The 27,510-nt window shown below is 42.8% G+C and overlaps 1 protein-coding gene across 1 annotated transcript in view; it reads right to left on the reverse strand.

Moving 5' to 3' along the window:
- Dennd1a (DENN domain containing 1A) overlaps positions 1–27,510 on the reverse strand; it is a 1,920,886-nt gene that overhangs the window by 1,564,897 nt on the left and 328,479 nt on the right. Inside the window, 2 exon segments of the mRNA XM_035446997.1 lie at positions 6,678–6,779; positions 26,750–26,795. Of these exon segments, the coding sequence (XP_035302888.1) occupies positions 6,678–6,779; positions 26,750–26,795 (148 nt within the window).

The following is a 27,510-nucleotide window of genomic DNA, read 5'->3' on the forward strand; positions in this document are numbered from 1 at the left end:
AAATTCTTATGGTACAGGTCTTTCACATTTTTTGGTTAGTGATACCCCAAGGTATTTTATGTTGTTTGTGGCAATTGTTAAGGGTGATGTTTCTCTGATTTCTTTCTCCACCAATGTGTCATTGGTATATAGTAGGGCTGCAGGGTTTTTTGAGTTAATCTTGTATCCTGCCACTTTGCTGAAGGTGTTTATCAGCTGTAGGAGTTCCCTGGTAGAGTTCTTCGGGTAACTGATGTAGACTATCATATCGTCTGCAAATAGTGAGAGTTTGACTTCTTCCTTTCTAATTTGTATTCCCTTGATCTCCTTTTGTTGTCTTATTGCTCTAGCTAGAACTTCAAGGACAATACTGAAGAGGTATGGAGAGAGTGGACAGCCTTGAGTTGTTCCTGATTTTAGAGGAACTGGATTGAGTTTCTCTCCATTTAATTTGATGTTGGCTGTTGGCTTGCTGTATATTGCTCTTTATTATGTTGACGTATGTTCCTGTTATGCCTGATTTCTCCAAGACCTTTATCATGAAGGGGTGTTGAATTTTGTCAAAGGCTTTTTCAGCATCTAGTGAGATGATCATGTGGTTATTTTTCCTCAGTCTATTTATATGGTGGATTACATTGATGGATTTTCGTATGTTGAACCATCCTTGCATCCCTGGGATGAAGCCTACTTGGTCATGGTTGGTGATTTCTCTGTGTTACTGGATTTGATTTACCAGTATTTTATTGTGAATTTTTGCATCAATGTTCATGAGGGATATTGGTCTGTAGTTCTTTTTCTTAGTTGTGTCTTTGTGTGGCTTAGGTATCAAGGTTATTGTAGTTTCGTAAAAAGAGTTTGGCAATGTCCCTTCTGTTTCTATTGTGTGGAACAATTTGAGGAGTATTGGTATTAGCTCTTCTTTGAATTTCTGGTAGAATTCTGCACTGAAGCCATCTGACCCCGGGCTTTTTTTGGTTGGGAGATTTTTGATGACTGCTTCTATTTCCTTAGAGGTTATAGGTCTGTTTAAGTTGCTTATCTGTTCTTGATTCAATTTTGGTAAGTGATAACTGTCCAGAAAATTGTCCATTTCCTTTACATTTTCAAATTTTGTGGAGTACAGGTTTTCAAAGTATGACCTGAAGATTCTCTGGATTTCCTCAGTGTCCGTTGTTATGTCCATCTTTTCATTTCTGATTTTGTTAATTTGCATGTTCTCTCTCTGCCTTTTGGTTAGTTTGGATAATGGTTTGTCTATCTTGTTGATTTTCTTGAAGAACCAATTCTTTGTTATATTGATTCTTTGAACTGTTTTCTTTGTTTCGACTTTATTGATAGCTGCCTTCAGTTTCATTACTTCCTGGCGTCTGCTCCTCCAGGGTGAATTTGCTTCCATTTTTTCTAGAGCTTTCAGCTGTGATGTCAACTCTCTGGTGTGGCTATTCTCTAGTTTCTTCATGTGAGCACTTAGAGCTATGAACTTTCCTCTTAGTACTGCTTTCAAAGTGTCCCATAAGTTTGGGTATGTTGTGTCTACATTTTCATTGAATTCTACGAAGTCTTTCATTTCTTTCTTTATTTCTTCCTTGACCCAGGAATGTTGCAAATGCGTGTTGTTCAATTTCCATGAGTTGGTGGGTTTTTTGCACTTTGATTTGTTTTTGATTTCTAACTTTAAAGCATGGTAGTCTGATAAGACACAGGGGATTATTCCAATTTTTTGTATCTGTTGAGGTTTGCTATGCTGCCGAGAATGTGGTCTATTTTTGAGAAGGTTCCATGTGATGCTGAAAAGAAGGTATATTCTTTTTTGTTTGGATAGAAAGCTCTATAGATGTCTGTTAATCCCAATTGGGTCATAACTTCTGTTAGTTCCTTTGTCTCTTTGTTAAGTTTCTGTCTGGTATTCCTATCCAGGGGTGAGAGTGGGGTGTTGAAGTCTCCCACTATAACTGTGTGAGGCCTTATTTGTGATTTGAGTTTTAATAATGTTTCTTTTAATAATGTTGGTGCCTTTGTATTTGGGGCATAGATGTTTAGAATTGAGACTTCTTCCTGGTGGATTTTTCCTGTGATGAATATGAAATGACCTTCTTCATCTCTTTTGATTGATTTTAGTTTGAAGTCTAACTTGTTAGATACTAGGATAGCTACCTCAGCTCGTTTCTTGGGTCCATTTGATTGGAATATCTTATCCCAACCCTTTACTCTGAGGTAATGTCTGTCTTTGAATTCGAGGTGTGTTTCTTGTATGCAGCAGAAGGATGGATTCTGTCTTCGTATCCAATCTGTTAGCCTGTGTCTTTTTATAGGCAAGTTAAGACCATTAATATTGAGGGAAATTAAGGTCCATTGAGAGTTTATTCTTGTTTGTTTTTGATTTGTTGTTGGTACTGGTATTGTATGAGGATTTACCCTGTCTTTTATTTTGTGCTTTTGTAGAGTGGGATTATCTATTGCCTATGTTTATGTGAGTACAGTTAATTTCCTTAGTTTGGAGTTTTCCTTCCAGTATTTTCTGTAGGTCTGGATTAGTGGTTACATATTGTTTAAATCTGGTTTTGTCATGGAATATCTTGTTTTCTCCATTTATATTGATTGAAAGCTTTGCTGGGTAAAGTAGTCTGGGCAAACATCCGTGTTTTCTCAGAGTTGGTAGAATCCAGGTCCTTCTGACTTTCAGAGTTTCCATGGAGAAGTCTGGTGTAATTCTGATAGGTTTGCCTTTATATGTTACTTGGCCTTTTTCCCTTGCTGCTCTTAATATTTTTTCTTTATTCTGTACATGTGGTGTTTTAATTATTATGTGACGAGGGGACTTTCTTTTGTGGTTCACTCTATTTGGTGTTCTGTATGCTTCTTGTACTTTCATTGGCATATCTTTCTTTAGGTTGGGAAAATTTTCTTCTATGATTTTGTTGAATGTTTTCTGCACCTTTGAGTTGTGTTTCTTCACCTTCTTCTTTCTATACCTATTATCCTTAGGTTTGGTCTTTTCATGGTGTCCCATATTTCCTGGATATTTTGTGTTGTGGATTTGTTGGATTTCAGATTTTCTTTGCTTGACGAGTTTATTTCCTCAGTTTGTCTTCAGCATCTGAGATTCTGTCTTCCATCTCTTGTATTCTATTGGTTATGCCTGCATCTGTGGTTCCTGATTGTTTACTAAGCTTTACCACTTCCAGCATTCCCTCAGTTTGTGCTTTCTTTATTGTCTCTAATTCAGTTTTCAGGTCCTGAACTGTTTCCTTCAGCTGTTTAATTGTATTTTCTTGACCTTTTTGGCTTTCCTTGATTTCTTGCATCTTTTGGTTCATCTTTTCTTCCATTTCTCTGAAGGATTTTCTGATTTCCTCTCTTAGGTTCTCTATCATCTGCATGAAGTTGTTTTTAAGGTTGCTCTCTTCTGCTTCTTCTTTGTTGGGATGTTTATGTCTTGCTGGTATAGAGTCCCTAGACTCTGGTGGTGTCACATTGGTTTTCCTGTTGTTGGATGTGTTCCTATATTGTTGTCTTCCCATCTCTTCTTCCAGTGGGTACAGGTGGTGTCACTTCCTTTCCTGATGTGTATGGGTCCAGTGTTCTCTTCAGGTGTGTGCAATTGGCTGCGACATTCTGATGGGTCTCAAGTTGGGTGCAGGCAGGTCTGAGGCACTTGCTCTCCAGGTGGGTGAGAGTAGCACTGGTGCAGAGATGTCAGCAGACTCCGGGTTGCCTGGTCCTCAGGGGTCCAGTTGTCCTGTCTGCAGACCCCGGGGCGCGATTAGCCTGGGTGGGCAGGCAAAAATTGGGCCCAAGGCAGGGGCCAAAGCAGCTCACCTCTGTACTCTGCACTCTGTGAGAGCCGGAATAGCCCAGTGATGTAAGCAGAGTCAGGGTCCCAGGGTCCTCAGGGACTGATTCAGTCTGCCTGCAGACCCCAGGGAGGGATTTGCCAGGGTGGGCAGGTGGAAGTTGGGCCCAAAGATCTCAGCAGAGTCAGGATCCCAGGGTCCTCAGGGACCGATTCAGTCTGCCTGCAGTCCTATATTGTACTTTGAAAGCAGCCTGCTTGCTAGTGCAAGCTTGCACTGACATTACTCAGAAGGTTGAAGCAGGAGAATCCCAAGTTCAAGATCTGCCTGGCTATGTAGCAAGATACTGTGCTGTAAGTCACCCAGTCATCTTCCTGTGGCTAATGAAGTCATGGATCTTAGGGAACCTACAACTGCCACTTTACTAAACCAGCATAATCTCTAACTTCACTCTAGATATTTACACTTATAATATACATATACATATATATCAAAGAGTCTTTTCTTTGTAAAACACAGAGACCATTACAGAAAACTACAACCAATCAAAATGCAGAGGTATGGAGCCTGGTCCAAGCTGATACATCTACAACACAACTACACCTAAGACTCAGGGATCATCCTAGAAGACAGGGTATAAAGATGATAAGAGCCAGATGATCACAGAGTTTTCCGTGCTAATGTGTCTCCTAGAAATATTGGAGAGCTACACCCATCAAGTCTACCAACATGACTGCCTAAACATGACCCAAACAAAAATGACACCAACAGATATGTTAAAGTGGGAGGGGGAACTTCATGAGGCCTTAAACCTGGAGGAAGAACTACAGGAAACTAAGGAATGCTGAGAAAGGGAGAAATAGTCTTCCTCTGGGGAGAGGACACTGGCTGCTTATTCAGTACCAAATGGGCAGCCCTGAAAACATATCCATACAAGTAACAGTATACAGACCAAGCAGGATCTATTATAAATTTAGTACACACACACACACACACACACACACACACACACACACACACACACACACACACACACACCAATGGAAGAAAAAGAAAATCTGAAAGAAAGCAGGGGAGATACATAAAAGGGGATGGAGGAAGAAAAGGGCAGGAATGATACGATTATGCTATAATCTCAAAAAAAAGCTATAAAAAACTATTTGATTAAATAGACAAATAAATCATGCTGACAGTGATGTTATGTTGTTGGGGGCTGGATCATACTGTTCTTTCTTAAGTAGGATTATGGTGCATTTTGACAGGAGATTAAATTTTCCCCTTTTTGTCAGGATGCTAAATTTCTGGGAAATGAGAATCTGGGAAATCAGTTCTATCCTTTGAAGGCTTTAGAAACAGGCTTGTTTAAAACTTTTAAATGAAGTTTCTAATACACATAAGCATGGGCTCACATTACTTTTAAAACTGTGTTCAGTGTAATGAATCCTTCCTCTGTGACTGTCACCCTCTGCCTGCTCCTCTACTTTCCCTGTGACTGTCTCCTTCTGCCTGCTCCTCTAAAACTTGTCCTCACTTTGTTGGGAATAGAAAAAAAACATATTTTGAAGAGCTGAGTTAGACAGAGCAATCTTGGCCTCCTGAGTGTACAAGTGAGTGTCCCTAGAGAGTACCACAATAACCTGTTCTTGCTGCTCAGAGCCTAAAGACTGCCAGGCCCACTCAAGCTCTCTTGCAGATCTCACCAGGCATGATACCCAAACACAAGGGCAGATTGGTATGTAACAGGCCTGTTATTTATTTCTGCAGCTCTCTTGCTTAGAATGTCCCCCTGTATAACAGTCCCACATACAACTTTCAACTACTTTCCCCTTAAACTGTGTTTATTAGATTTCCCCCTTTTAATTAAATTTTTTTAAAATCATTATTCTCCCCCCACCCTGCCCCTTCCTTTAGCCATATGGTCTTATACAGTCTGGGCTAGCTTCAAACTCATTATTTAGTTGAGGATGTTTTGAACTTCTGATCTTCCCTATCCTCCTGGGATTACAGACATATTTCAACACTTCTAGGTTATATGGTGCTGGGGATTGAACCCAGGGCTCTGCTTATAGTGGGCAAGGACTCTACCAACCAAGTTACTTCCTCGGCCCCTATCCTCAGGACTGGGACTGAGCCTGGAGTAGGTTATGTCTAGGAAGATGAGGATTAGGGAAATGCTTAAGAGGGAGAATCTTTCAGGAGCTTTGGCAAAAGATATGGTTAGGTCAACTGTGGACATGTCGGTACACTGAGCATAGCCTGTGCCAAATGCAGGAACATTGAGCAGGACAGGCTTTCTACTGGTGAGACTCTGAAGCTCAGGTAACATAGAATCCAGTCTATGACTCCCCTGCATGCACAAATACCTTTGTGGCCACCCCACCCTCAACTCTGCAATCCTGAATAAGGTGAGGGCCCAAAACGGGAAACTGCTACTGTGGCCAGCATACAGAAGAGCCTCACTTGTCTGTGCTGAGAATATCAGGACCTGAGGGATATGAATGGTTCCCCTACTTACCTGCAACTTATTTTAATGTGTGTATCAATTGCAGAACATTGGCAACATGTAAACATGTTGTCAGGCATCAGATGACCATTTCCATGCCTGCCATACTAGCCCTAAACACCTTCCTGGAATTTTTTTTTTCAAGGAAGGAAACTAAGGCCAGAGAGAGGAAATAATTTATTCAAGTTGCTTTCCTTCCTTAATAGCCACTTTGTTTCACTAAAAAGGCATCTTGCAATTTGCCATCTTCAGGAAACTTACGTTGTAATGACATTTTTCGGTAGCACCATTGAAGAGTGTTACACTACTGTTTCCCTGTGGTACACTAGGCCCTGTACAGCACATTCTCCCCACCTCACAGCACAAGCACTCAGGAGTCAGAGCTCACACAGTTTACCCACCACATCATTTGGGAGGCTCTGGAGGTCATCAAAAGGGGTTTCCAGGGTGTTGGTATCCACGTTCAAGATCACGACATCATCTAGGGCCATATTTCTGACTTTCTGCAAGTAAAAAAAAATCCAGAGTCACTGGAACTGTCATCAGGACACAGGTTACTTCCCCTCAGCCTTCTTTTAAATTAAAAAAAAAATTTGAGACAGGGTTTCCCTGTGTAGCTTTGGAGCCTGTCCTGGAACTAGCTCTTGCAGACCAGGTTGGTCTCGAACTCACAGAGTGAGTGGTGGGATTTAATCCCCAAGTAGTGGGATTAAAGGCATGTGCCATCACCACCTGGCTCCTCTTAGCCTTCTTTAGGGAAGAAGAATAGCCATTGGATAAAGGCTTAATCTGCTACAGCCCCAGAGATACATGGCTCACCTCTGTTATTCATTTAACTGTCACAAAAATTCTCCAACTTGCATGACCACCCTCTAAATTTCAAGACTGAAAACCATTTCACAGAGGCTAGATAACATGCCCTGGGTCAAACAGTTAGGAAAATGACACTCTGTTGTTATTTTCTTTATCTGTATCTATATATCTACATATTTGTGATGCTGAAAACATTGCCTGACATTATGACCCTAGCTTCTACAGAAGATTATAGTACTTAAATGAACATTTTAAGGCTCTTTCTAGCATGAGGATGACCTATGCTGGTCAGAGCCTCTTATAGTTAATAAAAACGTATCAGGAAACAGATTCCTAGAATCTTTCCATGTAATGGCCAGTCTCTTACTTCTGCTACTGACATTTCCAGGGGCTAAGGGACAGTCCCCAAACCTATGGATCATCTTGTAAGTACCTACTAAGTACTTTCCACTGGTAGAATACCAGAGGGGTCCAACAAGACTCTTGACTAATGCATTTCCTTTCTCTTCTGAAACCCACCATTTCATTAACGTTATTTGCAGGCTGGGTGCAACTGAAAAAGTATTGGTAATAACACAGCTGCTGAGCATTGTGTAGAACTGTGTCTTAACACCCACACGCCCTATTTGCAGAGGAGAACACTGTGGAGTTCGGGACTTATCAGCCTTGCTGAACCCCAGCCGAAAGTCAACTACAATCATCTCTTCCACTAAGGCCACACACATTTCAGAACTCAGAATAATAGTCTGTCCTACTGGTGTTTTCTCTCCCACTAGGAGCTGGAAGAAGTGATGTTTACCATCCATTTCAGAGACAGGAAATGGAGGCTCTGTGAAGTGAGAATCTTGCCCTAGGTGGCACAGCTCCATTTATGAAATGGAATAGATATATACCTCACTTCCTACCAGTTCCTCTAGTCCAGTGGCTTTCAACCTTCCTAATGCTGTGGCCCTTTTAATATAGTTCTTCATGTTGGGGTGACCCCAATCATAAAATTATTGTCATTACTACTTCATAACTGTAATTTTTCTACTGCTAGAAATCATAAATTAAATATTTTGAGGTAGAAGTTTGTTAAAGGGGTCATGGCTCACAGGTTGCTATGAAGATCAGAGGTCATATATGCCCAGAGCTAGGCACTCAGTAGGTCTTAATACATGGTGGCTATTACTATTACTTTTTTTTTTTTTTTGAGGCAGGATTTCTCTGTGTAGTCCTGGCTGTCCTGGAACTCGCTCTGTAGAGCAGGCTGGCCTCAATCATTACTTTTCAATATGTGCTGTCAGAAAAGCTGCAGTGGCAATGGCCTCTTGGTGGCAACAGCTTGGCTCTCACTTCAAGGGCTGATGATTGTCATCAGTGGCAAAATTAGAGTGGTGATGAGGGATGCTACGCTATGGGTACTGAACTGAGGACCACTGCACCCCAGCATCTCTTGCCTTGCCTCATCTGATCCAATATCTCCAAACAGAAGGGGCAGGAAGAAACAACCACTGGAGAGCAGTCCTGGGGCTGAAAGGTCCTGTGAGTGGGTGCTGAGTATGGATCAGAATTGGGCCTTGTTTCTGTGTTCCCAGAGCTGCCCCAGTAGCACAGACCAGCCCTTGTGGGCTCTCTGAGGCTGGCTGGGACAGGCTTTTGATTTCCTTCCACTCCTGGCTGGAGGATTTGCCCGTTAAGCTGTGTGGAGTGTTTACTTTTTCAACAATGGCAACAGGCTGAAGAAGATGAAAAACCCTGGCCTCCTTTCCCAACTTAGCAGGCCAGGGTCCCCTTAGTAACCGAATTGTCCCCATTACTGGGCTCCAGGCAGGAGTTGGTTCTTCAGTTTCCTCTCGTGGGACAATGCTGCCCTGCCAGTGGTAAGGCCTCTTCTAAAGGGGCTGGCGTGGGCTCAAGGGGCTTCCTGAAGCTCAGAGTTCCCAAGGAAAGAATCACAGGCAGCTTGGCTGGAGGATGTGCTCTCCCCAAAGGCTCGGGGTTTGAGGTAGGAGTTCTGGGAGAGAAGATAGCTCCTGAGTGCTAGCTCATTTCTCTTCAGCATCATACTGGTGAGAACCTAGTATCTTCAAGGCAAAGTTGGAGGCTCAAAGACTAAGCAAATTTTGTAGTGCAATACAGCTAGGGAGGGCTGTGGAAAAGAGTCTGACTCCAACACCCATCTAAAGAGACTTCCAGATCCATGTGCTCAGCATTTACAATGAGTAGCTATGCAGGCAGGCTGTCACAGCGGACTCTCTCAGGGCCCACTTTCTCTTGTGCAAGAACACACTTGCTTTTTGTAACATAAACATTACATACACCTACTATGCAGAAATGGAAAGACCCAAAGTTCAAAGAAGCTTTCTGTTTGGCGCCATCATTCTAAATTATTTTCCTTTGCGTTCCCTCCTCCCTACCACTGTTCTAAATCCTTCACAGTACTCTTGCCTCTTTTGATTTTTCTCATTGATTGCAGCATAAGCAATGCTCCACTTCATTAAAAGCTAAGTGACAGCTACTAATTGTTCCAGACTGTTCTGTTACATGGAGACAAACTCAACCAAGGCAAGTTGGCTGAACATTACTTCAAGCATTTAAGATATTAATATATATGACATGGTCATGAAGTCTGAAGTCTGGAAGCTCTGTGCTTCAGGACAGATTCCTAGAAGTGGATTTTAGTTTCTAGTCCTTAAGAAATGTCCCTGGTGAATTCAACTTGGAGAGATATCTTTTCTTCCAATTATTTTAAAGCCATTTTATCCACAGCTTGTGTTTCCTACTCTAAGTGAAGAAAAATCAGCAAAGACATGAGCAGATGTCAAAATAGTCCTCCAAAAATCCTACCCAATTAGAACACTTACGAATACCGCAGCACACCGAGACAGCTCTCCGGTAGCTTGTCCCACCAACACATTCCCTCTCTTTTTAGTTACAGCATATGCCAAGGCTCCTGCCAGCTGCAAACCCCTCCCCCACCAGACTCCATAGGCTTCTCCTCAGAAGGGGGGGTGGAGGGGCACAAAACAACACTGACATATACACCAGCTTTCAAAATGGTATTTCTTACACAGAGACACAAAAACCGGCAGCATCCCATCAATACTGCCCATGGAAATAGTAAAATGTCTTTCCTGCGTGCTTTGTCAGTCTTAGTTTGACCTGTCTTTGGGATGGGAAAGGGACAACTTACAGCATATGAGATGCTCAGAAGCAGCTGAGGGGACACTACTTTCCTAAGAGTTACCTCTAGCTCATCCATACCATGTAGGTAGTCTTAAGCACTGCACTAGACATCATGAATCCTCCGGGTTCCCAGTTGAGAAAAAAGAAGGGGGACAATACCAGCCCTATCCTCACTATGTCAACTAAACACAGCTAGAGCCACTGGAGAGGACTGACTTTCAATTAAGAAAATGACTCTATAGGCTCGAGCTGCAGGCAAACCTGTAAGGCATTTTTTTATTTAGTGATTATGGGGGAGGGCCCAGCCCATTGTGACTGGGATAACCCTGGACAGGTGGTCCTGGGTCCTGTAAGAAAGCACGCTGAGCAAGCCTTGATGAATAGGCCAGTAAGCAGCATCCCTCCATGGCCTCTCCATCAGTTACTACCTCCAGGTTCTGCCCAGTTTGAGTTCCTGTCCTAAATCCCTTTGACAGTGAACTGTGATATGCAAGTATAAGCCAACTAAACTCTCCCCCCGCCACACCACCACTTGCTTTTTGGTCATGGTGTTTAGCTGCAGCAAAAGAAACCCTGACTAAGACACTCACTGTGGTATTTAGAGATGCTAATGTGTGGTAAAGAGTTTCTGCATTATTTCCGGAACTTGGCCACTCTGGGCTCAGGCATGCTGAGAGCCTGCTACAATAGTGTTGTTTCTAGGATCTGGGCTTCGCACAACTAGAACAACACACCTAGGTTACCTTATGTAGTAATAACTTACTTACTGATCATTTACCCTGTCTCTGGGTTTCCTACTTTAGTTCCTCCCCCAATATTTGGCTTACAGCTGACAATTCAAGTGAATGAAGGAGGGGGATGGGGAGAGAGAATGAACAGAACCCAAAGGTGAGCAGCACAGATTCTACATCTGGTCTGAATTCTACCTAACCACACCAGCCATACTAACCTGGGCAAGTCAATCTTCCCATGCCTGTTTCCTTTCTTTTGGGTTCAGATAACAGACACTCTACTATTAGTTTGCTATGAGTATTAAATGGGCTAAGATTTTAAAAGTGTTTAAATAGTGCCTGGCTCACAGGAAGTGCAAGGTAGGTGTTTGTTAAGTAAAAAGTAATGCTCTTTTGGGGATGATAGGAATGTGCCAAATCATTGTGGTAGTGGCTTCAAAATTGTCAACATTCATTGAACCATATACTTCCAATGGCTGGTTTGTTGTTGTAGTTAATAAAGCCATCAGAAGGATGTCTAGAACGTAGAATAAACTCACAGTAGACCTGGAAAGTTAGGTCCATGACTGTAAAGAAGTGTTCAGGATGAGGGGGTTCTTCCCAGGGCTACCCTGAAGACCTTCAACTCTGCATGCCCTTCATGTCAACATGAGAGCTTTTAAAAATGTTTGAGTCTGTGCCCTCTTAGTGTATGCCTAAACACCTAATGTCCTGGAAGGGGACTGGGCAGTTATTAAAAAGGCAGGACTCACTGCAAGGCCATAAAATGAAGAGGAAATGATGGCTCCACTCAGAATGGAGGGATGTAAAAGCCAGGAATAAGCAGTGCTGGCTAACTGGGAAGCCAACTGACTGCAAGCTAGGGAGCAGGACCCAGCTCCACTCATCTCGGTCTCCTCTGACAGGCTGTAATGGAAAGCAGTATTTCTACACCAGGATGGAGGTATTGGGGAAGGGGGGGTCCTGTTCTGTTATCCTTCTACCAGGACCACCTCTGGGGCAGAGCCATACCTCACTAGTCTGCATATCTGGTAAAGAATCTTAGCTGGGGAAAGAGCAGACCAGCTGCGCCTGGCTCCATTCTACCGTGAGTCCAGCCTTGTAGCAGATGTCAATGTAAACCCACATGGACCATGCAAGCCCACTGTAAGCAAACTGGAGTCTGCTCTAGGAAGTGTGATGGGAATAACAATGATGATGGCTGTGATAACAATCATGTAAAATTACCATGATTAATTAGCACAGGATGAATTCACAGTGGACAGGGACAGCAGACATTAACTTAGGAAGGAAGGCAGCAGGTCCTAGAATCAGACCACTTCAGTTAAGCCTTGTTTTGGGACTGTGACTTCCAACAAGTTCTCCTGAGCTGCAGTTTTCTCACCCATAAAGAGGGGATGAAGCTACCTGACTATGTTGTGTAGTTAGTGCAGCATGTTTGTAAGGAGTTCATCACAGTGTCTGACTAGATTAAGGGCTAGCACATGAGCTACTTTAGAAAGTTTCTCTCCTTATGATTTGATAGGTATGCCAATGAAGGGTAAGAGTTCTGAGGAGACATAATTAAACTTATTTTATGAAGAAAGGAGAGGCTAGTAAGACTCTAGTGTCATGATTTTGTGCTATTAAAACTAAGGCTTCCATCAGTCTGTCATTTCTTCCATCAGCCTGTCATTTTCCTGATGCTCGCTCATGCTGTGAGGCTACACTGCCTGAATCTGAGATCCAACTCAGCTTCCATGCTGTAGGCAAGTCATTTAGCCCTATATCTGTGAAACTAGTTGCTCAATGACAAAGGGATAACCTCATCCAGGAAAGTGGTTACCAGCAGGCTTGGGGAGACTGGGTAGAGCTAGCATAGAAAGGGCTTCTGGGGTTGTAATCTGGGTATTGGGAACACAGTATGTGCCCATCACAGAACTCAGCTCATCGTGTACTTAGGACAGGTTACTTTTCCCTTTAAATCTTATATATTAGCAAAAAGTAATAACATGGTACTACCAGCTTGTTTTGGGAATTAAATGAGTAAATATGTATTAAGATACTGAGGATATTGCCTGGCATATAATTAGCACCAGGTATTAAATGGTTCTTGCTATAAAATAAAGATGATTTCATAGATGGTACAAATTACCATCAGAAAACATGTAGGCAAAGACAGATACCAATAGGACACACTGCTTTTTTAGGCTGTCCTGCCTCCTTGTAGAGAGGCATAAAGCAGAAGTTGACTGGGGTCCCACTGAGACACTTTCATGTCCCAAGAAAGCTTCGCATGAGATAACAGGAAGATGGAGGAGCAGCAGCAGGAATGGGAGAGGCTGGTCTGGATCTTAAGGGCCAGGACAAGCCTTTTACAACTAGTTGAATCCCATGTTTTTCATGTAATATAGGTCCATAACAACTTGCTACACATAACTGTAAGAGCATTTTAGAAAGAACAAACCAATATGTATTTTGTGACTATGTAGTCAGTCATGAGCAAGAGGCATTTTGTACCATCTACTCTGCCCAGGTCCTCTATGGCAGTACCAATGAGCTTAACACATAGCTTACAACTGGGGCTACGGGAGGAGTGTAACATCCTCAGAATCATGGGCATCATGCTTTGGTTTAAATAAAGCCTAGTCTCACACAGTTCATCTCTCTGGGAAGGGGTAACTGACCTGGCTCTTGACCTCTCAAGTAAGACTTCTCAACTGCAGGCTGCACTTTCTCTTTTTTTCTTTCTTTCTTTCTTTCTTTCTTTCTTTCTTTCTTTCTTTCTTTCTTTGTCTGTCTCTTCCTTCTTTCCTTCCTTCCTCTTCTTTAAAAATTTGAAGATAGAGGATATAGTTAAAATTAAACCTAAATGATATCAATATTTGATAAGAAAACAAAGTTTGTGATCAAAATTTTATACTAGGTGACTACTCCTGAACTTCATGTAGTCACTTCTATTAACTGTGTGTCTAGGGTAAAATCTGCAGGGGCTAGCAAGTGCCAGAAGCTGTAATACACTCTGCATCTATCATGTTTGTCTGATGCTCACAGCAACACAATGACAGACAGCCACTAGTTGCGTCTTTGTGTAGCCCAACCTTTGTGTATATCAGCTTAATCTCAGACACCCCTCATAAGAAAAAGAGGGACACTGAGGGTCATAGAGTAAAGACACATGGCTGAGAACCATGGTGTTAGGTTTGAACACAGTTGAACTTCAATACCCCTGTGATCCCTACTACTTACTTTGACACACTGCTTTTCTGGCAAATAAAGTAAACCTCAATAGAGTTTTCTCTAGAATATCATACCCATTTGATGGAAGAAGAAACCAAGGTTAAAGAGATGAAGTAATATGCCCATGTTGCTAGAACTGGTGTGTGTTAGAGAAAGAACATGCACGTGGGTTGCCATGTTCTCTGTACTACCCAGCACATATAAAATGTAGCCAAATGCATGCGCGTACATATGAGCGCATAACAAACAACAGCTTGGAGAGCTGGTGGCCTCCTAAGAGAAAGCAAAGAAATGAGGAGAGAGGCAAGTATGGATGGAAAGAGGAGAAGCAAATGTGACCTTAAACTCTATTCTTCCTCAAATCTTGGGTACAAACAGATGAAAAGTGACACTTTCCTTCCCTTCCTCTGCCCCAGAGGTCACCAAACTGCCAAGCAGTTGATGAACGTGGTGGCTTTGCTTTGGAGTCAGGAGGCACTGATGGGCTCCTTCCTGCTCCACAAAATTAAAATCTAAGCTAGCCGCTCAGAGAGCCCTAAGAGCCCACTGGAATTTCCCAGCATGCTCTAAACAGAAACAGAAGCTTGGCAGGGGAAGGAAGTGGGGCAAACACTCCCAGGTCAGGCCAAATCCACCCCACAAGGTAGTCAGAACTGATGCTCATTAACATGACTAGAGATCCCCATGCCAGGCCAGTGGAGGTGGTGCCTCTTCTGAGTGGCCACTCACATTGGTTAGCCATTCAAAGAGCTGTTGGGCTTAAGGACACAAGGACAATTATACCAAGATCTCCGAACTCTAGGGGCTGCCAGTCCCTTTGTGATGGGTCCTAGGGAAACCCTGACACTGAAGAGATATTGCCCCAGTGGAACATCCATATATACCTGCAGACTGTCTGCCTGGGTGGTCAGAATGTTCCAAGGTTGGTCTCCTGGCTTTTCACCTGCTAGCTAGGTAGATCTAGGAGGCACGCAGCACTGATTCTCCTCTCTGTGGGCTGGGAATCATGGTTGTTAACTCTTGGAGTGTTGGTAAGACTGGGAAAGTCACTGCCAAGTGCAGATTCCCTTTAGAGTCAGCCAGCAGGCAGAGTCAGCTCAATGTTAGTAGGCCTTCTCTAAGCTGCATTTTGCCATTTCTTCTGAAGCCACAATCTACAAATCCATCCCAACACAGCTTCTATCCAGCTGGAGTAGAGGGTGAGCCCTTCACACCTCTGATTCCACCACTGTTGGAGACTTGATGTTTCCATGTATAAAAGTATCAAGGAATTGACATTCTTTATTCTCGTTTCTGTTGTTAGGTTTGGTGAGACAGCCTGACTCCTTCTGGCTTCCATACCCATTCAATTTGAAACAATGAGGTTTGGATTCAGGACCTTCACCAGCAGTGTAAGAGGATATGGACTCCTTAAACAAAAATGGTTTGGGGCCTCTCTACCATAAAACAAGACCTCATGCCTCCTACACAACTGCCACTGGCCATCATTCATTTATCACTAAGCACAGCAAACCCGACTCCCATCTCCATCTGCCTTTTATTTGAAATGTCAATTTTTAAAGAGTGGAGAGGTTGGAGACCCAATTTAACAAGCACTGAAACATTGTTTATTGCTTCCATAAACATGGCTTAGTGAGAATTACGGACATAATCAGAGGGAGCTGATCTCCCATGAAAAGGAGCACTTGAAATTTCAGAACCGGCACCTTCATAGTGAAACTCTCTTAACTTTGCAAACAAACTAGAGGTGGTCTTAAATATATGAGCAGTTACGGATGGTCAGTGTGGCGACTTGTCCTGTGCAGGAGACTTTGAGCCTTACAGATCCATAGCACTGTGAAGATGTAGGAAAAATAGCTGCAAATCATGACTCAAAATATAGAGCAAAGCTCTGCTAGGTGGGAGGAAGGAATTTGCTAGATGTTAAGGGTTACTCAGAGAGGATCCAGCACCATGGCAAGGCTGTGTAGTAGTCAGTGGGACCCACCAAGACCGCCTCACCTCTTGTATGCTTGAGGAAGCATGTGGCAAGAGAGGTTTAGGGATCTGCTTTCTTGAGGAGAGGTACTCTATAAATCCAAAAGGATGTTATATAGCTTTTGTGTGGATTGTTCTTGCTGTAAAATAACCATTTTCGAAAGATGAGATTGTCAGAACCCTAACTTGCCAATATGAGGATTCATTAGTGCTGCTCTGATTATCTCAGGGAAGGTTTTCATAAGACATCCACCTTGTATAAGGCATAGCAGCCTGGCTGCCAGAGGCAGGAAAGGCGGTAGATATAAAATTTTATTATTTCAGTGCTTCAGTAGCAACCAGGAGGACTTAATGAAATTGCCAAGATTTACAATCTGAAACAGCTATTGCACAGACAGATATGGTTAAGGGAGCTGTGCCCTCTGACCTTTCAACCCTTTGATCCTCTCACAGCAGGTGGCCTGAAGCCCCCTCCTGGGCATCTTCCCTCTCTTCCGACACTGTTCACTGTTGATCTTGATGTGCAGTAAGCCTGACCCTGCACAGGTGACTCATGTTGCTGCTAATGGCCCTGAGGAGGGGAAGAAGTGGGTAGGCAGGGTCTAGTTGTCCTGAGATGATGTTCCATAGCCACTGCTCAGCAATGATTTTCATTTCCAGAACCCGTGCTCAAAAAGTGGAAGTCTGCCCTCCTCCAGTTCATATTTTTGAGCTGGGCAGGAGGAGGACAACCCCCCCCCCAAACAACCCACCTTTTGAAACTCAATTATAAAACTAAAAAAAAAAAAAGGAAAGAAAGGAAGGAAAAAAAATCAATCCTGAAGTCCTAAATGTATCTCTTAGAACTTCCCCCAAAACCATGTGCAGCAAATTTATACCAACGAAAATCAAAACAATTTTTGGAAACCTAAAATTGACTGTTTTCAGTTCCATGAGATTTCATTTAAAAAACCCCATATGCCAAAATGTCCAAATTCTCTTATTTTTAAAAAAAATGGGATGACTTCCAAAAATCATAGCATCCCTCCTTCCCCCCTTCTAAAGCTAGGGATGGGTAATGCAAATACGTATTTATCAAGCTTCCTAATTTAACCCAAATGGTCAGCACACACTGAAGAGGACCCTTCCCAGCCTGGCTGCTGGGCATTGGGGTGGTATGGCTGGAGAGGTACCCACAAGCCCCAGCCTGAACCTCTTAGTTTCTTTCAGGTACTTGTTTATGGAGCAAAGCATTTTAGCAGGCACACTGTGGGGTGTTGGTGGCTTCCAACAAGACTTAATGACACCACTGGCCACACTTAAGGCTTAAGCCAATGCCCAGTGTCTACACAAACACAAAATGATGCTCCTAAGCTTTTCCTGTCAAGGCCTGTGGTTAGTCACCGTATAGCCAAAGGGAGTATCCTTTCATAGCCTAAATATTTCTGTTCAACTGTAAACTTGAGCTCAACTGAGAAACAAACAATAGGAGAAAGAGGTTTATTGACTTCTTCTTCTTCTTCTTCTTTCTCCTCCTCCTCTTATTCTTCCACCCCCCCCCTTTTTTTGTACAGAAAGTTTACAGAGAAAGTGGTTAGCAAGAAGTAGGTGAGATGTAGTTATTCATCACAGCTGGGCCACTTTGTACAAACTATTAAAATGCTCAATAATAATATTTGCCATTGAATGAGAGCTTGCTCATGTGCATGGCATTTATGGTCATCCTTTGGATAGGTGCCTGCATTTAGTTGATGGGGATCTGAAGGTACACAATGCTACTGTAATGACTTTCCCCAGTTATAGAGACAAATGTTGGAGCTGGGATTCAAATATGGCTCATCAACTGCTCCAAAAGCCACAGTCCATCATGTTATTCTCAACAATAGCAAAACACAAACCAAACAACACACAGTAATTTGTGTACAAAATGCCAGATTTCAGTTTGCTTACACATTGCCCTGGCCCATTTAAATGCCTCCTGAATCAATTATTTTAGGTCATTAAGAGGAAGTTTAATTTGGTTGACAAACACCCCTACTGTGGTGACCTCACATATCAACAGTAAATGCCTGATGGTCACAAATTCGTACCATGAGCTTCTGAGCATGGTGTTAAACAGAACCACATGTGCCCAGATCCCAAGTGGATTTGCATAGACCAAGGGAACCACTCTTCAATCATCACTGCCATAGAATCACTCCCATCAGGCTACACCCCAGTCACTCCTAAGGAGTTCATGAAAAGAAGTCCCCAAGCCCATGGGGTTGACCTCAGTTAAAAGTGACTCTAAGTGAATGACAATTAAGGAAACTTATCACTGTTAAACAAAGAGGATGAAAGGGGCCAAAGATTGTCTTGTGTAGGCCAGTTCCTTAATTCTTTAAAAAATTTCTCTTCTATAGCCATGAAATACTGGTAGTTAATTCCATTTGTTTTGTACCTATTATATGATGGACACGGGAATCAATGCGGGTGTGAGTGTGTACACATTTCCTTGTTTGTGAAGTGAGGAACCTACTCATACAAGGGATGAATGTGAGCCTTGAAGAGTCACCTTAACACAGCCAGAGGCTCTTTTAAGGTGTTGATCAGGAGGCTGAAGCGTTGTGCACATTAGTAAATCCAAACCTCACTTATCCTTTGTTTTTGAGAGGCATCTCCAAGGAGGCCAGGATTAAGAGCATTTTGTACACAGGGGATAGACTGTGAAATGACTCTTACCTTTCCCCTATTAATCTGATTTTTATTTTAAACAAGAACCCGGTTAAAAGGAATCTTGTCTTAGGGGAAAAGAAAGTTGAACTCAGGGCCTGTAGGGCTCTTTCCACTCTGTTACTAGGCTCCTGCAGCTCACTTCTTATCTTTATCTGATGAGAATTTGACTCATTTAAGCATCTCATGGTAAGGGTTTATTAACTCAGAGTTTTCTCTGAAGTCAGGTTTAACATTGTTGAATGGGCCTTAACTATAATGACAGGCTAAGAGATGAAAAGAAATTGGAAAACAAAAGCATTATCACCAATGCCTCACAATTGCTCAGTTTCTCTAGTTTCTCTGATGCTCAGCAACACAAATTAGACTGAGAATGGCTGAATTGCAGGAGACTCTCACCTTTGCCAGAAGTACTTTGATTACATAAAGTACCACAAGGACTTTAAGCTGTTTTCTATAAACTGATCTCAACATAGGCTAAGTGGTAATAGTTTAAAGGCAGAATGCCACTGTGAGGAAGAGAGCGCTTCTAGGGGGAATCTCACCTACTGAACCAGACCTCCTTTGAGGCTCTGGGTGAACAAAACCTGCATAACAAGCATCCTTATTCCATAATGTTGCTGATAGCATGTTAAGGAAAGTTGGTCAATGCCAAACCACTGTTCAATTACTTCTTTCTTTACAAAATAAACCAACCTCTAGGATTTCAACCATCTAAGCTTCTTACATTTATACAATCCAACTATGAGCACCTGATTCAATGCTTCCAACAAGCTCTTCACATCACAAGGCTTCAAGATGCCATTACATTTCTATAAATCAGACAAGGAAGTGGGTCCCATCACTCTGGAAATAGAGCTAGTCCAAGGAGGCTGCTATACTGTCACAATGAATCCCATGACTTCCTTTCCCAGGACATTCAGAGTGAAGCACTGAGCTGGAAAAGATCAGTCTAAGTGTGGGTCAGGGCCCAGAGGAGCAGCTGTGCGTGGACAGACCCATTTGTGCAGAGAATCATTTTACCCACAGCCTCGGCTCTTCATTCTGCAAGGTGGCTATTTGTACTTTGCAGAAAGGATGAGCCATGTGCCTAAGGGAAAGAAGATACAGCCACCAGTGCGTATTGATAATGCAAGAATTTGCAAAGTTCTAGACTCTCCCTCTCCTGCTCAAGTTCTCCCCATGAACCTGCATTCACCAAATGAGATTTTTCATGCAAACACTGCTTTCTTATTGCCTCAGCAATCAGCTCTCAGTGGAATTACTCTATGATTGTGAGGACACAGAGGAACCATCATTTATACTTAAGCAGGATTATGGCTTGGAGTTGTATGAACTATGCTGCACCTCCATCTATATGAAGAATCCTGCAAAGCAGCAGAATGCTTCGATGGTTAATGGTTTAAAAATAAAGAAATAAAAAACAAACAAACAAACATGAACAAAGGATTAAAGACTTGCTATCCTGGGAGAAACAAGGAAAGGGAAAACTAGCAAAAACACTGCCAACTTAAATGGCAGACATTCAGGCTTATTGTAATGCAAAATAACTCAAAATACCTATTATTTCTCCCATCCATAAGAGAATCCTATTACTTTGTGTCAAAGCCCAAGAGTGAACCAAGACCTCCACTGCAGACACAGGCAATGTGGCCTCTCTTATTCCAGAGACAAAGACGAGCTCAGAGCTAAGAGTTTGATCCTGTCTTCAGAATGTTGCCTTGGTGCACTTGCAGAAAGAACCAGGCTCCTAGGGCCCCATGGCCAAGCCATACTAGAGAAACACCAAGGGAAAGAGAAGATTCCTGGGAGCCTGGCTGTTTGCCCTGAGTACCCATCACATGCCCCTTGTGGTAGCTAGTAAGGAAAGCTGGCTAGGTGGATACAGCTTGGTCCTGGATCTTATGTCCCCCATTTTCACTTCCTGGAACTATCACTGAGGACCATCATCTAAATTTATAATTTCAAACCAGTGAAGAATAGATATCTGATGCATAAAAGCACTTGAAGACAGAGAGGAACTGAGGTATGGTGGCTTATGCCTGATTCCAGCAGTTGAGAGGCTGAGGCAGGAGGACTGCTCCAAAATATTATGTAAAATAAAAAGCAAAACACCAACAATAACAGCCAGAAAGGAGAGGATAACACTGAGAACAGTAGTGTCCAAATCCTCCAAGCAAGGCATCACTGTAAAAGCCTCAGCTGTGGCCTACTAGCAAAGGAAACCATTCAGAAGCATGGGTTGGGGACGCTAACACATCTGATTTTTTTGTTTTTGTTTTTGTTTTTTTGTTTTAAGATTTTATTTATTTATTACGTATATAACATTCTGCTTCCATGTACAGCTGCACACCAGAAGAGGGCACCAGATCTTATAAGGATGGTTGTGAGCCACCATATGGTTGCTGGGAATTGAACTCAGGATCTCTGGAAGAGCAGTCGGTGCTCTTAACCTCTGAGCCATCTCTCCAGTGCCCACATCTGAATTTTATACACAGGGTTTTGGTGTGCAATTTCCTTAAGAATTACCTTGATCTTTACAAATATCAATTTACTTTATTAACAGTGTGAAGCAGTTTCCAAGCATTTTATATGGAAGGACTGTTTCTAATGGCCTACAAGGAGAAGGCCTGACCATGTCCCTCTCCTATTTACACTCTTCAATGGCTCTCTGTTGCCCTATAAAGCTCAGACTTTTTAATGCAGCTTACAAGGCCTGGACGGCTGGCCTCCCTCTTCAGGCTCCCGGCCGACATGAAAGTCCTCATGGTGCCTGGGAAGTCATGTTCTGCATTTCTAGGCTCTGCAGATGCTGTTCCCTGTGTCCTGGCTTTCCTCATCTGAATCTACTGGTTGGGCTTCAGTTTATCTGAGAAGTGTGACATTTAGCCCTCTAGGCCAGGGCTGGTACCTCCTACCATCGGCCAATGTCAGCCCAAATTCACCCATTAATTTCTACCTGTTTGCATCTGCTCCAGGGAAAGCTCCAAAAAGGCAGAGACTAGCCATGGCCACTATGAGATACAGAGCTTAGAACATGAAAGCCTCTCAACACCTTACTGTGGAAAGGGCCATCTGTGTACTGTGTCCCTGCCACAGGCCAGACAACAGGACTCCCCGAACACCTACAGGACTCAGCGCTGTTTCTTAGATGAAGAAAGTAAGACCTATAGCAATGAAGTATCACAATTGCCAAATTAACTGGGAGTTCAAGGAATCCAGCCCTTACACAGAGCCATAATGTAGTGCCAGAGCTTTTCCGGGGGTGGGGGGTGAGGGTGGGAACATAACAGCCAAATGCAAGGATATGGTCAGGCAGGAGTCTGGAAGGACACTGAATAAATCACACAAATTCCCAACCCTGGGAGAATATGAACCAGGGGACAACAGGCAGGTGTAAGCCAATTTTGCTAAGACTGTTTCTCTGGGGAACCTGAATTCCCATATCATTATTTCAGAGCTACCAACTTAGCAATAAAAATGACTTTAAGGGTACTGAACAAAGAGAAGCAGCCATGGCTACTGATTCTGTGGAGTGCTTTATGTGCTGGGCACTATCCTGTCTCACCAGATCTTTGCAATGATTCCACACAGGGACTCGGCACTTATGCTCAGTTTGCAGGTAAGAAAACAAGAGGCTCATCAGTTGAGATTTTCTTCCAAGATCACCTGAGCAGGAAGTAGGAAAGCTAGACTCCACATTGCAAATATCTCGCCTCTGCATACATGCAGCAGGGTCTTAATTACAGGCTAGTCTGAGTCTGTCTTCAAAAACATGTCATTGTTATCACCTTTCCCTCCACTTTCCTGACTATTCTACGAAGAAGAGTGACATAAAACACCTTCTAGATGCACCTCCTCCCCACGTTACTCTAAGGTTTGTACAGAGCACTGTTTTGAAGCATGTGAGGAAACTCTTCATTTACAAACAGCAGAAGCACCATCTACAAGACATGACCTGGCACCTGCTACCAGATATGGCACAGAAGGGGGACTGAATAAATGTGTCTTGAACTAAATTGAGATCAGTTGAATGAAAGGAAATAGTCAGTGTGTAATCTGGCCATGTTTTGGGATTTCCTAGCTGCCAACTAACATGATCATTCTCTCCAAGAAGCAGTTAGGCCTATGCCAATACCCTCGGCTATTCTGCTCATTTGCCACTAGCCTCCAATTGCTTAACTGAGAGAAAGAATATCAAGAGGCAGAAGGAGGGAGAAGAAAGAAGAACAGCTACAAACTTGTCACTTTGGAAGAAAAGTGGACTCTTTATAGTGACAAGGTTACCATTTAGCAAACAGCAATAGCATCTTGCTCGCTTGAAGACTAGAAGTAGGTCCATCCTCAAAATAACCTTCCTTCCAAAGAGAATACTAGGTTATAATTTATGTTTCTTTTTGTGCACAAATTTGAGTGTCATAAAAATGGTTAAAAAGTCTTCCTATGGTAGCTTTTTCTAAACTTTTATGAACATCTGCCACATTCATTTGAAGTTTAAAAAATCCTGGCACATATGCAAAGGCATAATAAGGTGCCTATAGCTTTCAAGAAAAAATAACAAGCCAGTCAAAAATAAGCCTTTTGCTGAATTGCCAGTAAGAAAACTAGTGTAGAGAGGATCTGGGCCTCCCCAGCCCCTCCTTTCATAGCTTCTCGGCTGCGGATCCACACTCCTCACCAGGCATTGGATACCTACAGGAAAATCTCAGGACACGGCTGCAGCACTGAAGGCTATATCAGAGCCATGTGAGCTCAGCAAGCAAGCACAAGGCAGCCCTGAGCCTAAACTGAGGTTCAGTAGACTCAGAGAAAGAATTTTAATATTTGGTGGTGGGGTAGAGGGCAACACCCATGCCCACAGCAAACAGTTTTGTTACTCTTGTTCAGAAAACTATGGAACAACTTCCATGTTTTTATTTTTTTATTTTTTTTTTCCCCCAAGACCACGCCAAGAGTTCAGCACAGCAGGGGCACTGCTTCTGAACCTTCTCACCCAAACCCTCGACAGGCTGGACAGACAGACTCTCACCTGTTCACCCAAGCGCTTCAAATTCCAGTACATACTGCACTGTATGCTTTGCCACAGAAAAGAGCCTTTTCTGTATTACTTAAAGTCAAATAAGGTGAAAAAATGTTTTTCAAACCTCTCTTTTGACAGTATGCGTGGATGTGCTCAATCATTTTCTACCTTATTCTTCTGAGACAGGGTCTCTCACATAACATAAAGATAGGCTAGAGACCAGCAAGCTCCATGATCTTGAGGTCTCTGTACCCAATAGTGCAAGGGTTAGGTGCCAATGGCTTGGCTTTTTATGAGTGATAATGACACTAGTGACTTGCAAACAGTGATGCCTGTTGGAGAGCTTTAAAATGTGCTCAGTTACAGCTCCTCAAGCATTAACTTCACCCTTCTCCAAAAGTTGTGGTTCAGACAACATCATCTGTTTGGTATCCTACTAAAGAAGCTATAGACACCAAAGATGATGGTGTTGTCTTTGCTCCCATGAGATTCATGCTCCAGAGGGACACACTGTGGGGCATACAAACAAACAGCTACTGTTCAGAGTAAGAGATTTCACCAATGAAAGATGAACAAGATAGAGCACTTCTTGGAAGAGGCAGAGAAGGGCAGGACTACCTGTAGGATCTATTTAGTCCAAGCACTGGCTCATATGTGTTCTTACAGTGATGGGGCAGAGGCCTTGACAGCAGTGGAGAAGCCATGGGGAACTTGGGAGCAATGCAGAATGAGAATGGAAGGTGCTCTCTAGTGGCCACACCTGGCCACCCACTGACTGAGCCCTTGTCTCATTTTTGTATCTCTAAGACTGAGCACAGTGCTTGGAACATACAAGGCTCACATTTTGCTATCAAATCAGTGAATTGGGCTTTGTAAGAATCCAAGAAAGCTAAGGAAAAAAGCCAAGGAAGGCAGTGAGAAGGGAACGAGATTAGAGATGCTTTATATAGAGACAAGAGTATTTATCGAGAAAGCTTGGTGTGCCCCAAGTTTGGGATATCTGCAGGCAATACCTTTCAAGGGACCAGGAACATCAGAAAGAAACTGGTTGCTCAGAATGTGTGTCTGCATGTGTATGCCCAAACAGGCATATACATAATAAACCGTTAGGGAAAGCAATTCAGTGGGTGCTTAAATTTGGACATAAATCCAGAGAGGCAAAGCAGAGCAGTGTTATAATCACAGAGCAGCACCACTGACTTTGACCCAGTGCTGAAGAAAGAGCCTCAAGCAAGATGACTTGAGGGCATGTGGAGAAGGAGAGGAAGCCAAGACCAGATACTTTGGAGAATGCTGAAGGTACTGCGACACAAGAAGGGTCTGGAAAAGCCTGGGATGGAGCAGACTGGAAGGCAGGAGGGACCGAGGACGCTGATAGACCCAATAGTCTTTAGTGATTTAAACTCTAAAGCAGTTGGCATGCAAGGTCCATTAGAAAGGATTTACTTTTAATTTTTTGTATGGGCACTTTGAATAGATTCCCACACTTAACAAAGGTAAAACACACAAGCAATTTTTTCAGTCTGATCTAAATACATCATCTAAGATAGTCCATAAACTGTGTACTGTATGTGCTTAGGGCTGGGTGATGACAGGGAGGGACTGTTAACAGAATGTAAGAGCCACATGGCCGTCCTGTCAAATTAGAAATTTGAGCAGATTTCTGTGGTCTATTTTGATCAAGATTCTCAATGTCAAACAAACAGGTTTTTTGATAACCAACTCATTTCATTTTCGTAAGCACAATAGCAGAGCGTGCAACAGTTAGTGGCGAAGCAGGTGGTCCTAGTCGACGAGAACTGAAAGAAGCAGAAGAGAAGTCGCACTTCCTTTAAGACACACTAAGCACCATGGCAGGCGTGGCTAGAGACTTCCTCTCAGAGCCCACACTGTGCCACACAGACAAGCTGAGCAGCCCCATCCTGCTCTGGGCAGTGCAAATGTCTGTCCTTTGCTGAGGAATCAAAGCCTGGAGGTCAAGTCTATAAACCAAGGGCACAAACAAAAGCCCAAAAAGTTCATTGAAAGTGCCACTGTTGGATTGGTACAGCCACACGGAAAGCAATCTGACAGCAGACTCACAGCTTTGACCAAGCATTTCTGCTTTAGGGATTCTGCACTAGGGAAACAATACAGATATAAAATGCAGATAAAGCCTTATACATAAAGATGTTTGCTGAAGTGCTATTTATAATAGTGAAAACAATCACCCAGCAACCTAAGTGCTCAACGGCAGAAAAGTGGTTAAGTTGTAGGAATGACGGGGGACAAATGGAAGACTGCTGTTACTGAGGGTAGATAAAAAGGCAGGGATTCTCACAACATAACTCTGATATGTAAAGACATAACATTATATGAAATACATGCATATAGGATAAAGACTAAATGGAAGAATAGTAAAATGCTAACAGTAGTTCATTCTGGAATAATGGCAATGTGGATAATTTTAACTTTATAACTTCTAAAAAGCATTTGTATAATATTTCTACCATGAAACTGTAACACTATTACAGCGATTCAGAATAAATGTTGTTATGAAAAACAGACCCTTTTCCTTCCCTTATCAAAACCCAAAGGGGACCTCTCCTCCTACCTTCTTACCCTCCCTATGTACCCAGGAAAAACCCACCATCTACAACTACAGCAGAAAAGCCCAGAATACAGGAGTCAGTTGGAAGGGTCTAGATTAATGGATAGAGTCTGTGCATTGCAAAGGACGGGGGAGGGATGCGCATGAGCAGTTGCTTCAGCCTCTCCTGTATGCAGAGCTGCACATCTTGAGATCCCCTTTTCCTGCGACACAAAGCGAAACCAAAGCTCACATGAGGGACTGGGGAGGACAGAGCTCACTTACCTCCATTAGACTGAAATGGACTCCTATGAGGTAGGGCATGGGAGCACTGCGAAGAGAAACAGACACACAGCTGCTTTAATGTCTGTTGCTTCCGACAGAAAATTACAGATGGCTCACTATTTAGAGAAAAGCTGTTTTAATAAACGTATGCACAGTTACATTTCCTTTCACAACAAAAATCTTAATGTGACATTTTGTTTCCAAGCCTAGAAATGTCAAAGAATTTAAAAATGCAGGCAGCACTGGGAACGGCACAGCTAGCAGGAAGAGCATCAACCTTGGTGTCAGCTACCAACCCCAAACAGTAGGTAGGCAGCTTTCCGGCCTCAGTCGCTTTATCTTTATATGGGATTCTTGGCTCAACCTCAACTACTGTTACTAGAAGGAGATAAACACACACAGTACAGAGGTCCTGATACTTACTGAACTCAACAATCATAATGGAAAATAAGTGAAGGTTGCATAGAGAGACAATAGCTTTCAAAGAATCACTCCTTTCTTACCAGCTATGTTCCACAATGAAGGAGAGAATGCCACAACACACATGCATCTGGGCTACTGGACAATAGAGGCCTCCACTGTCTGCTTCCTTTGCAGAGCAGAGACAAGTAAATACAGAGGTCCTAAAATTGGGCATTCTGTAGTAGCTGGTCCTTCCTTCATTTTCAGGAGTGAGTGTGTGTGTGTGTGTGTGTGTGTGTGTGTGTGTGTGTGTGTACATACATATACTGAGTTATGATGTTTCTCTCTGGTGATAAATG

This window comes from Cricetulus griseus, chromosome 6 (genome assembly GCF_003668045.3).
Source record: "Cricetulus griseus strain 17A/GY chromosome 6, alternate assembly CriGri-PICRH-1.0, whole genome shotgun sequence".
In the NCBI taxonomy this organism is placed as follows: Eukaryota; Metazoa; Chordata; class Mammalia; order Rodentia; family Cricetidae; genus Cricetulus; species Cricetulus griseus.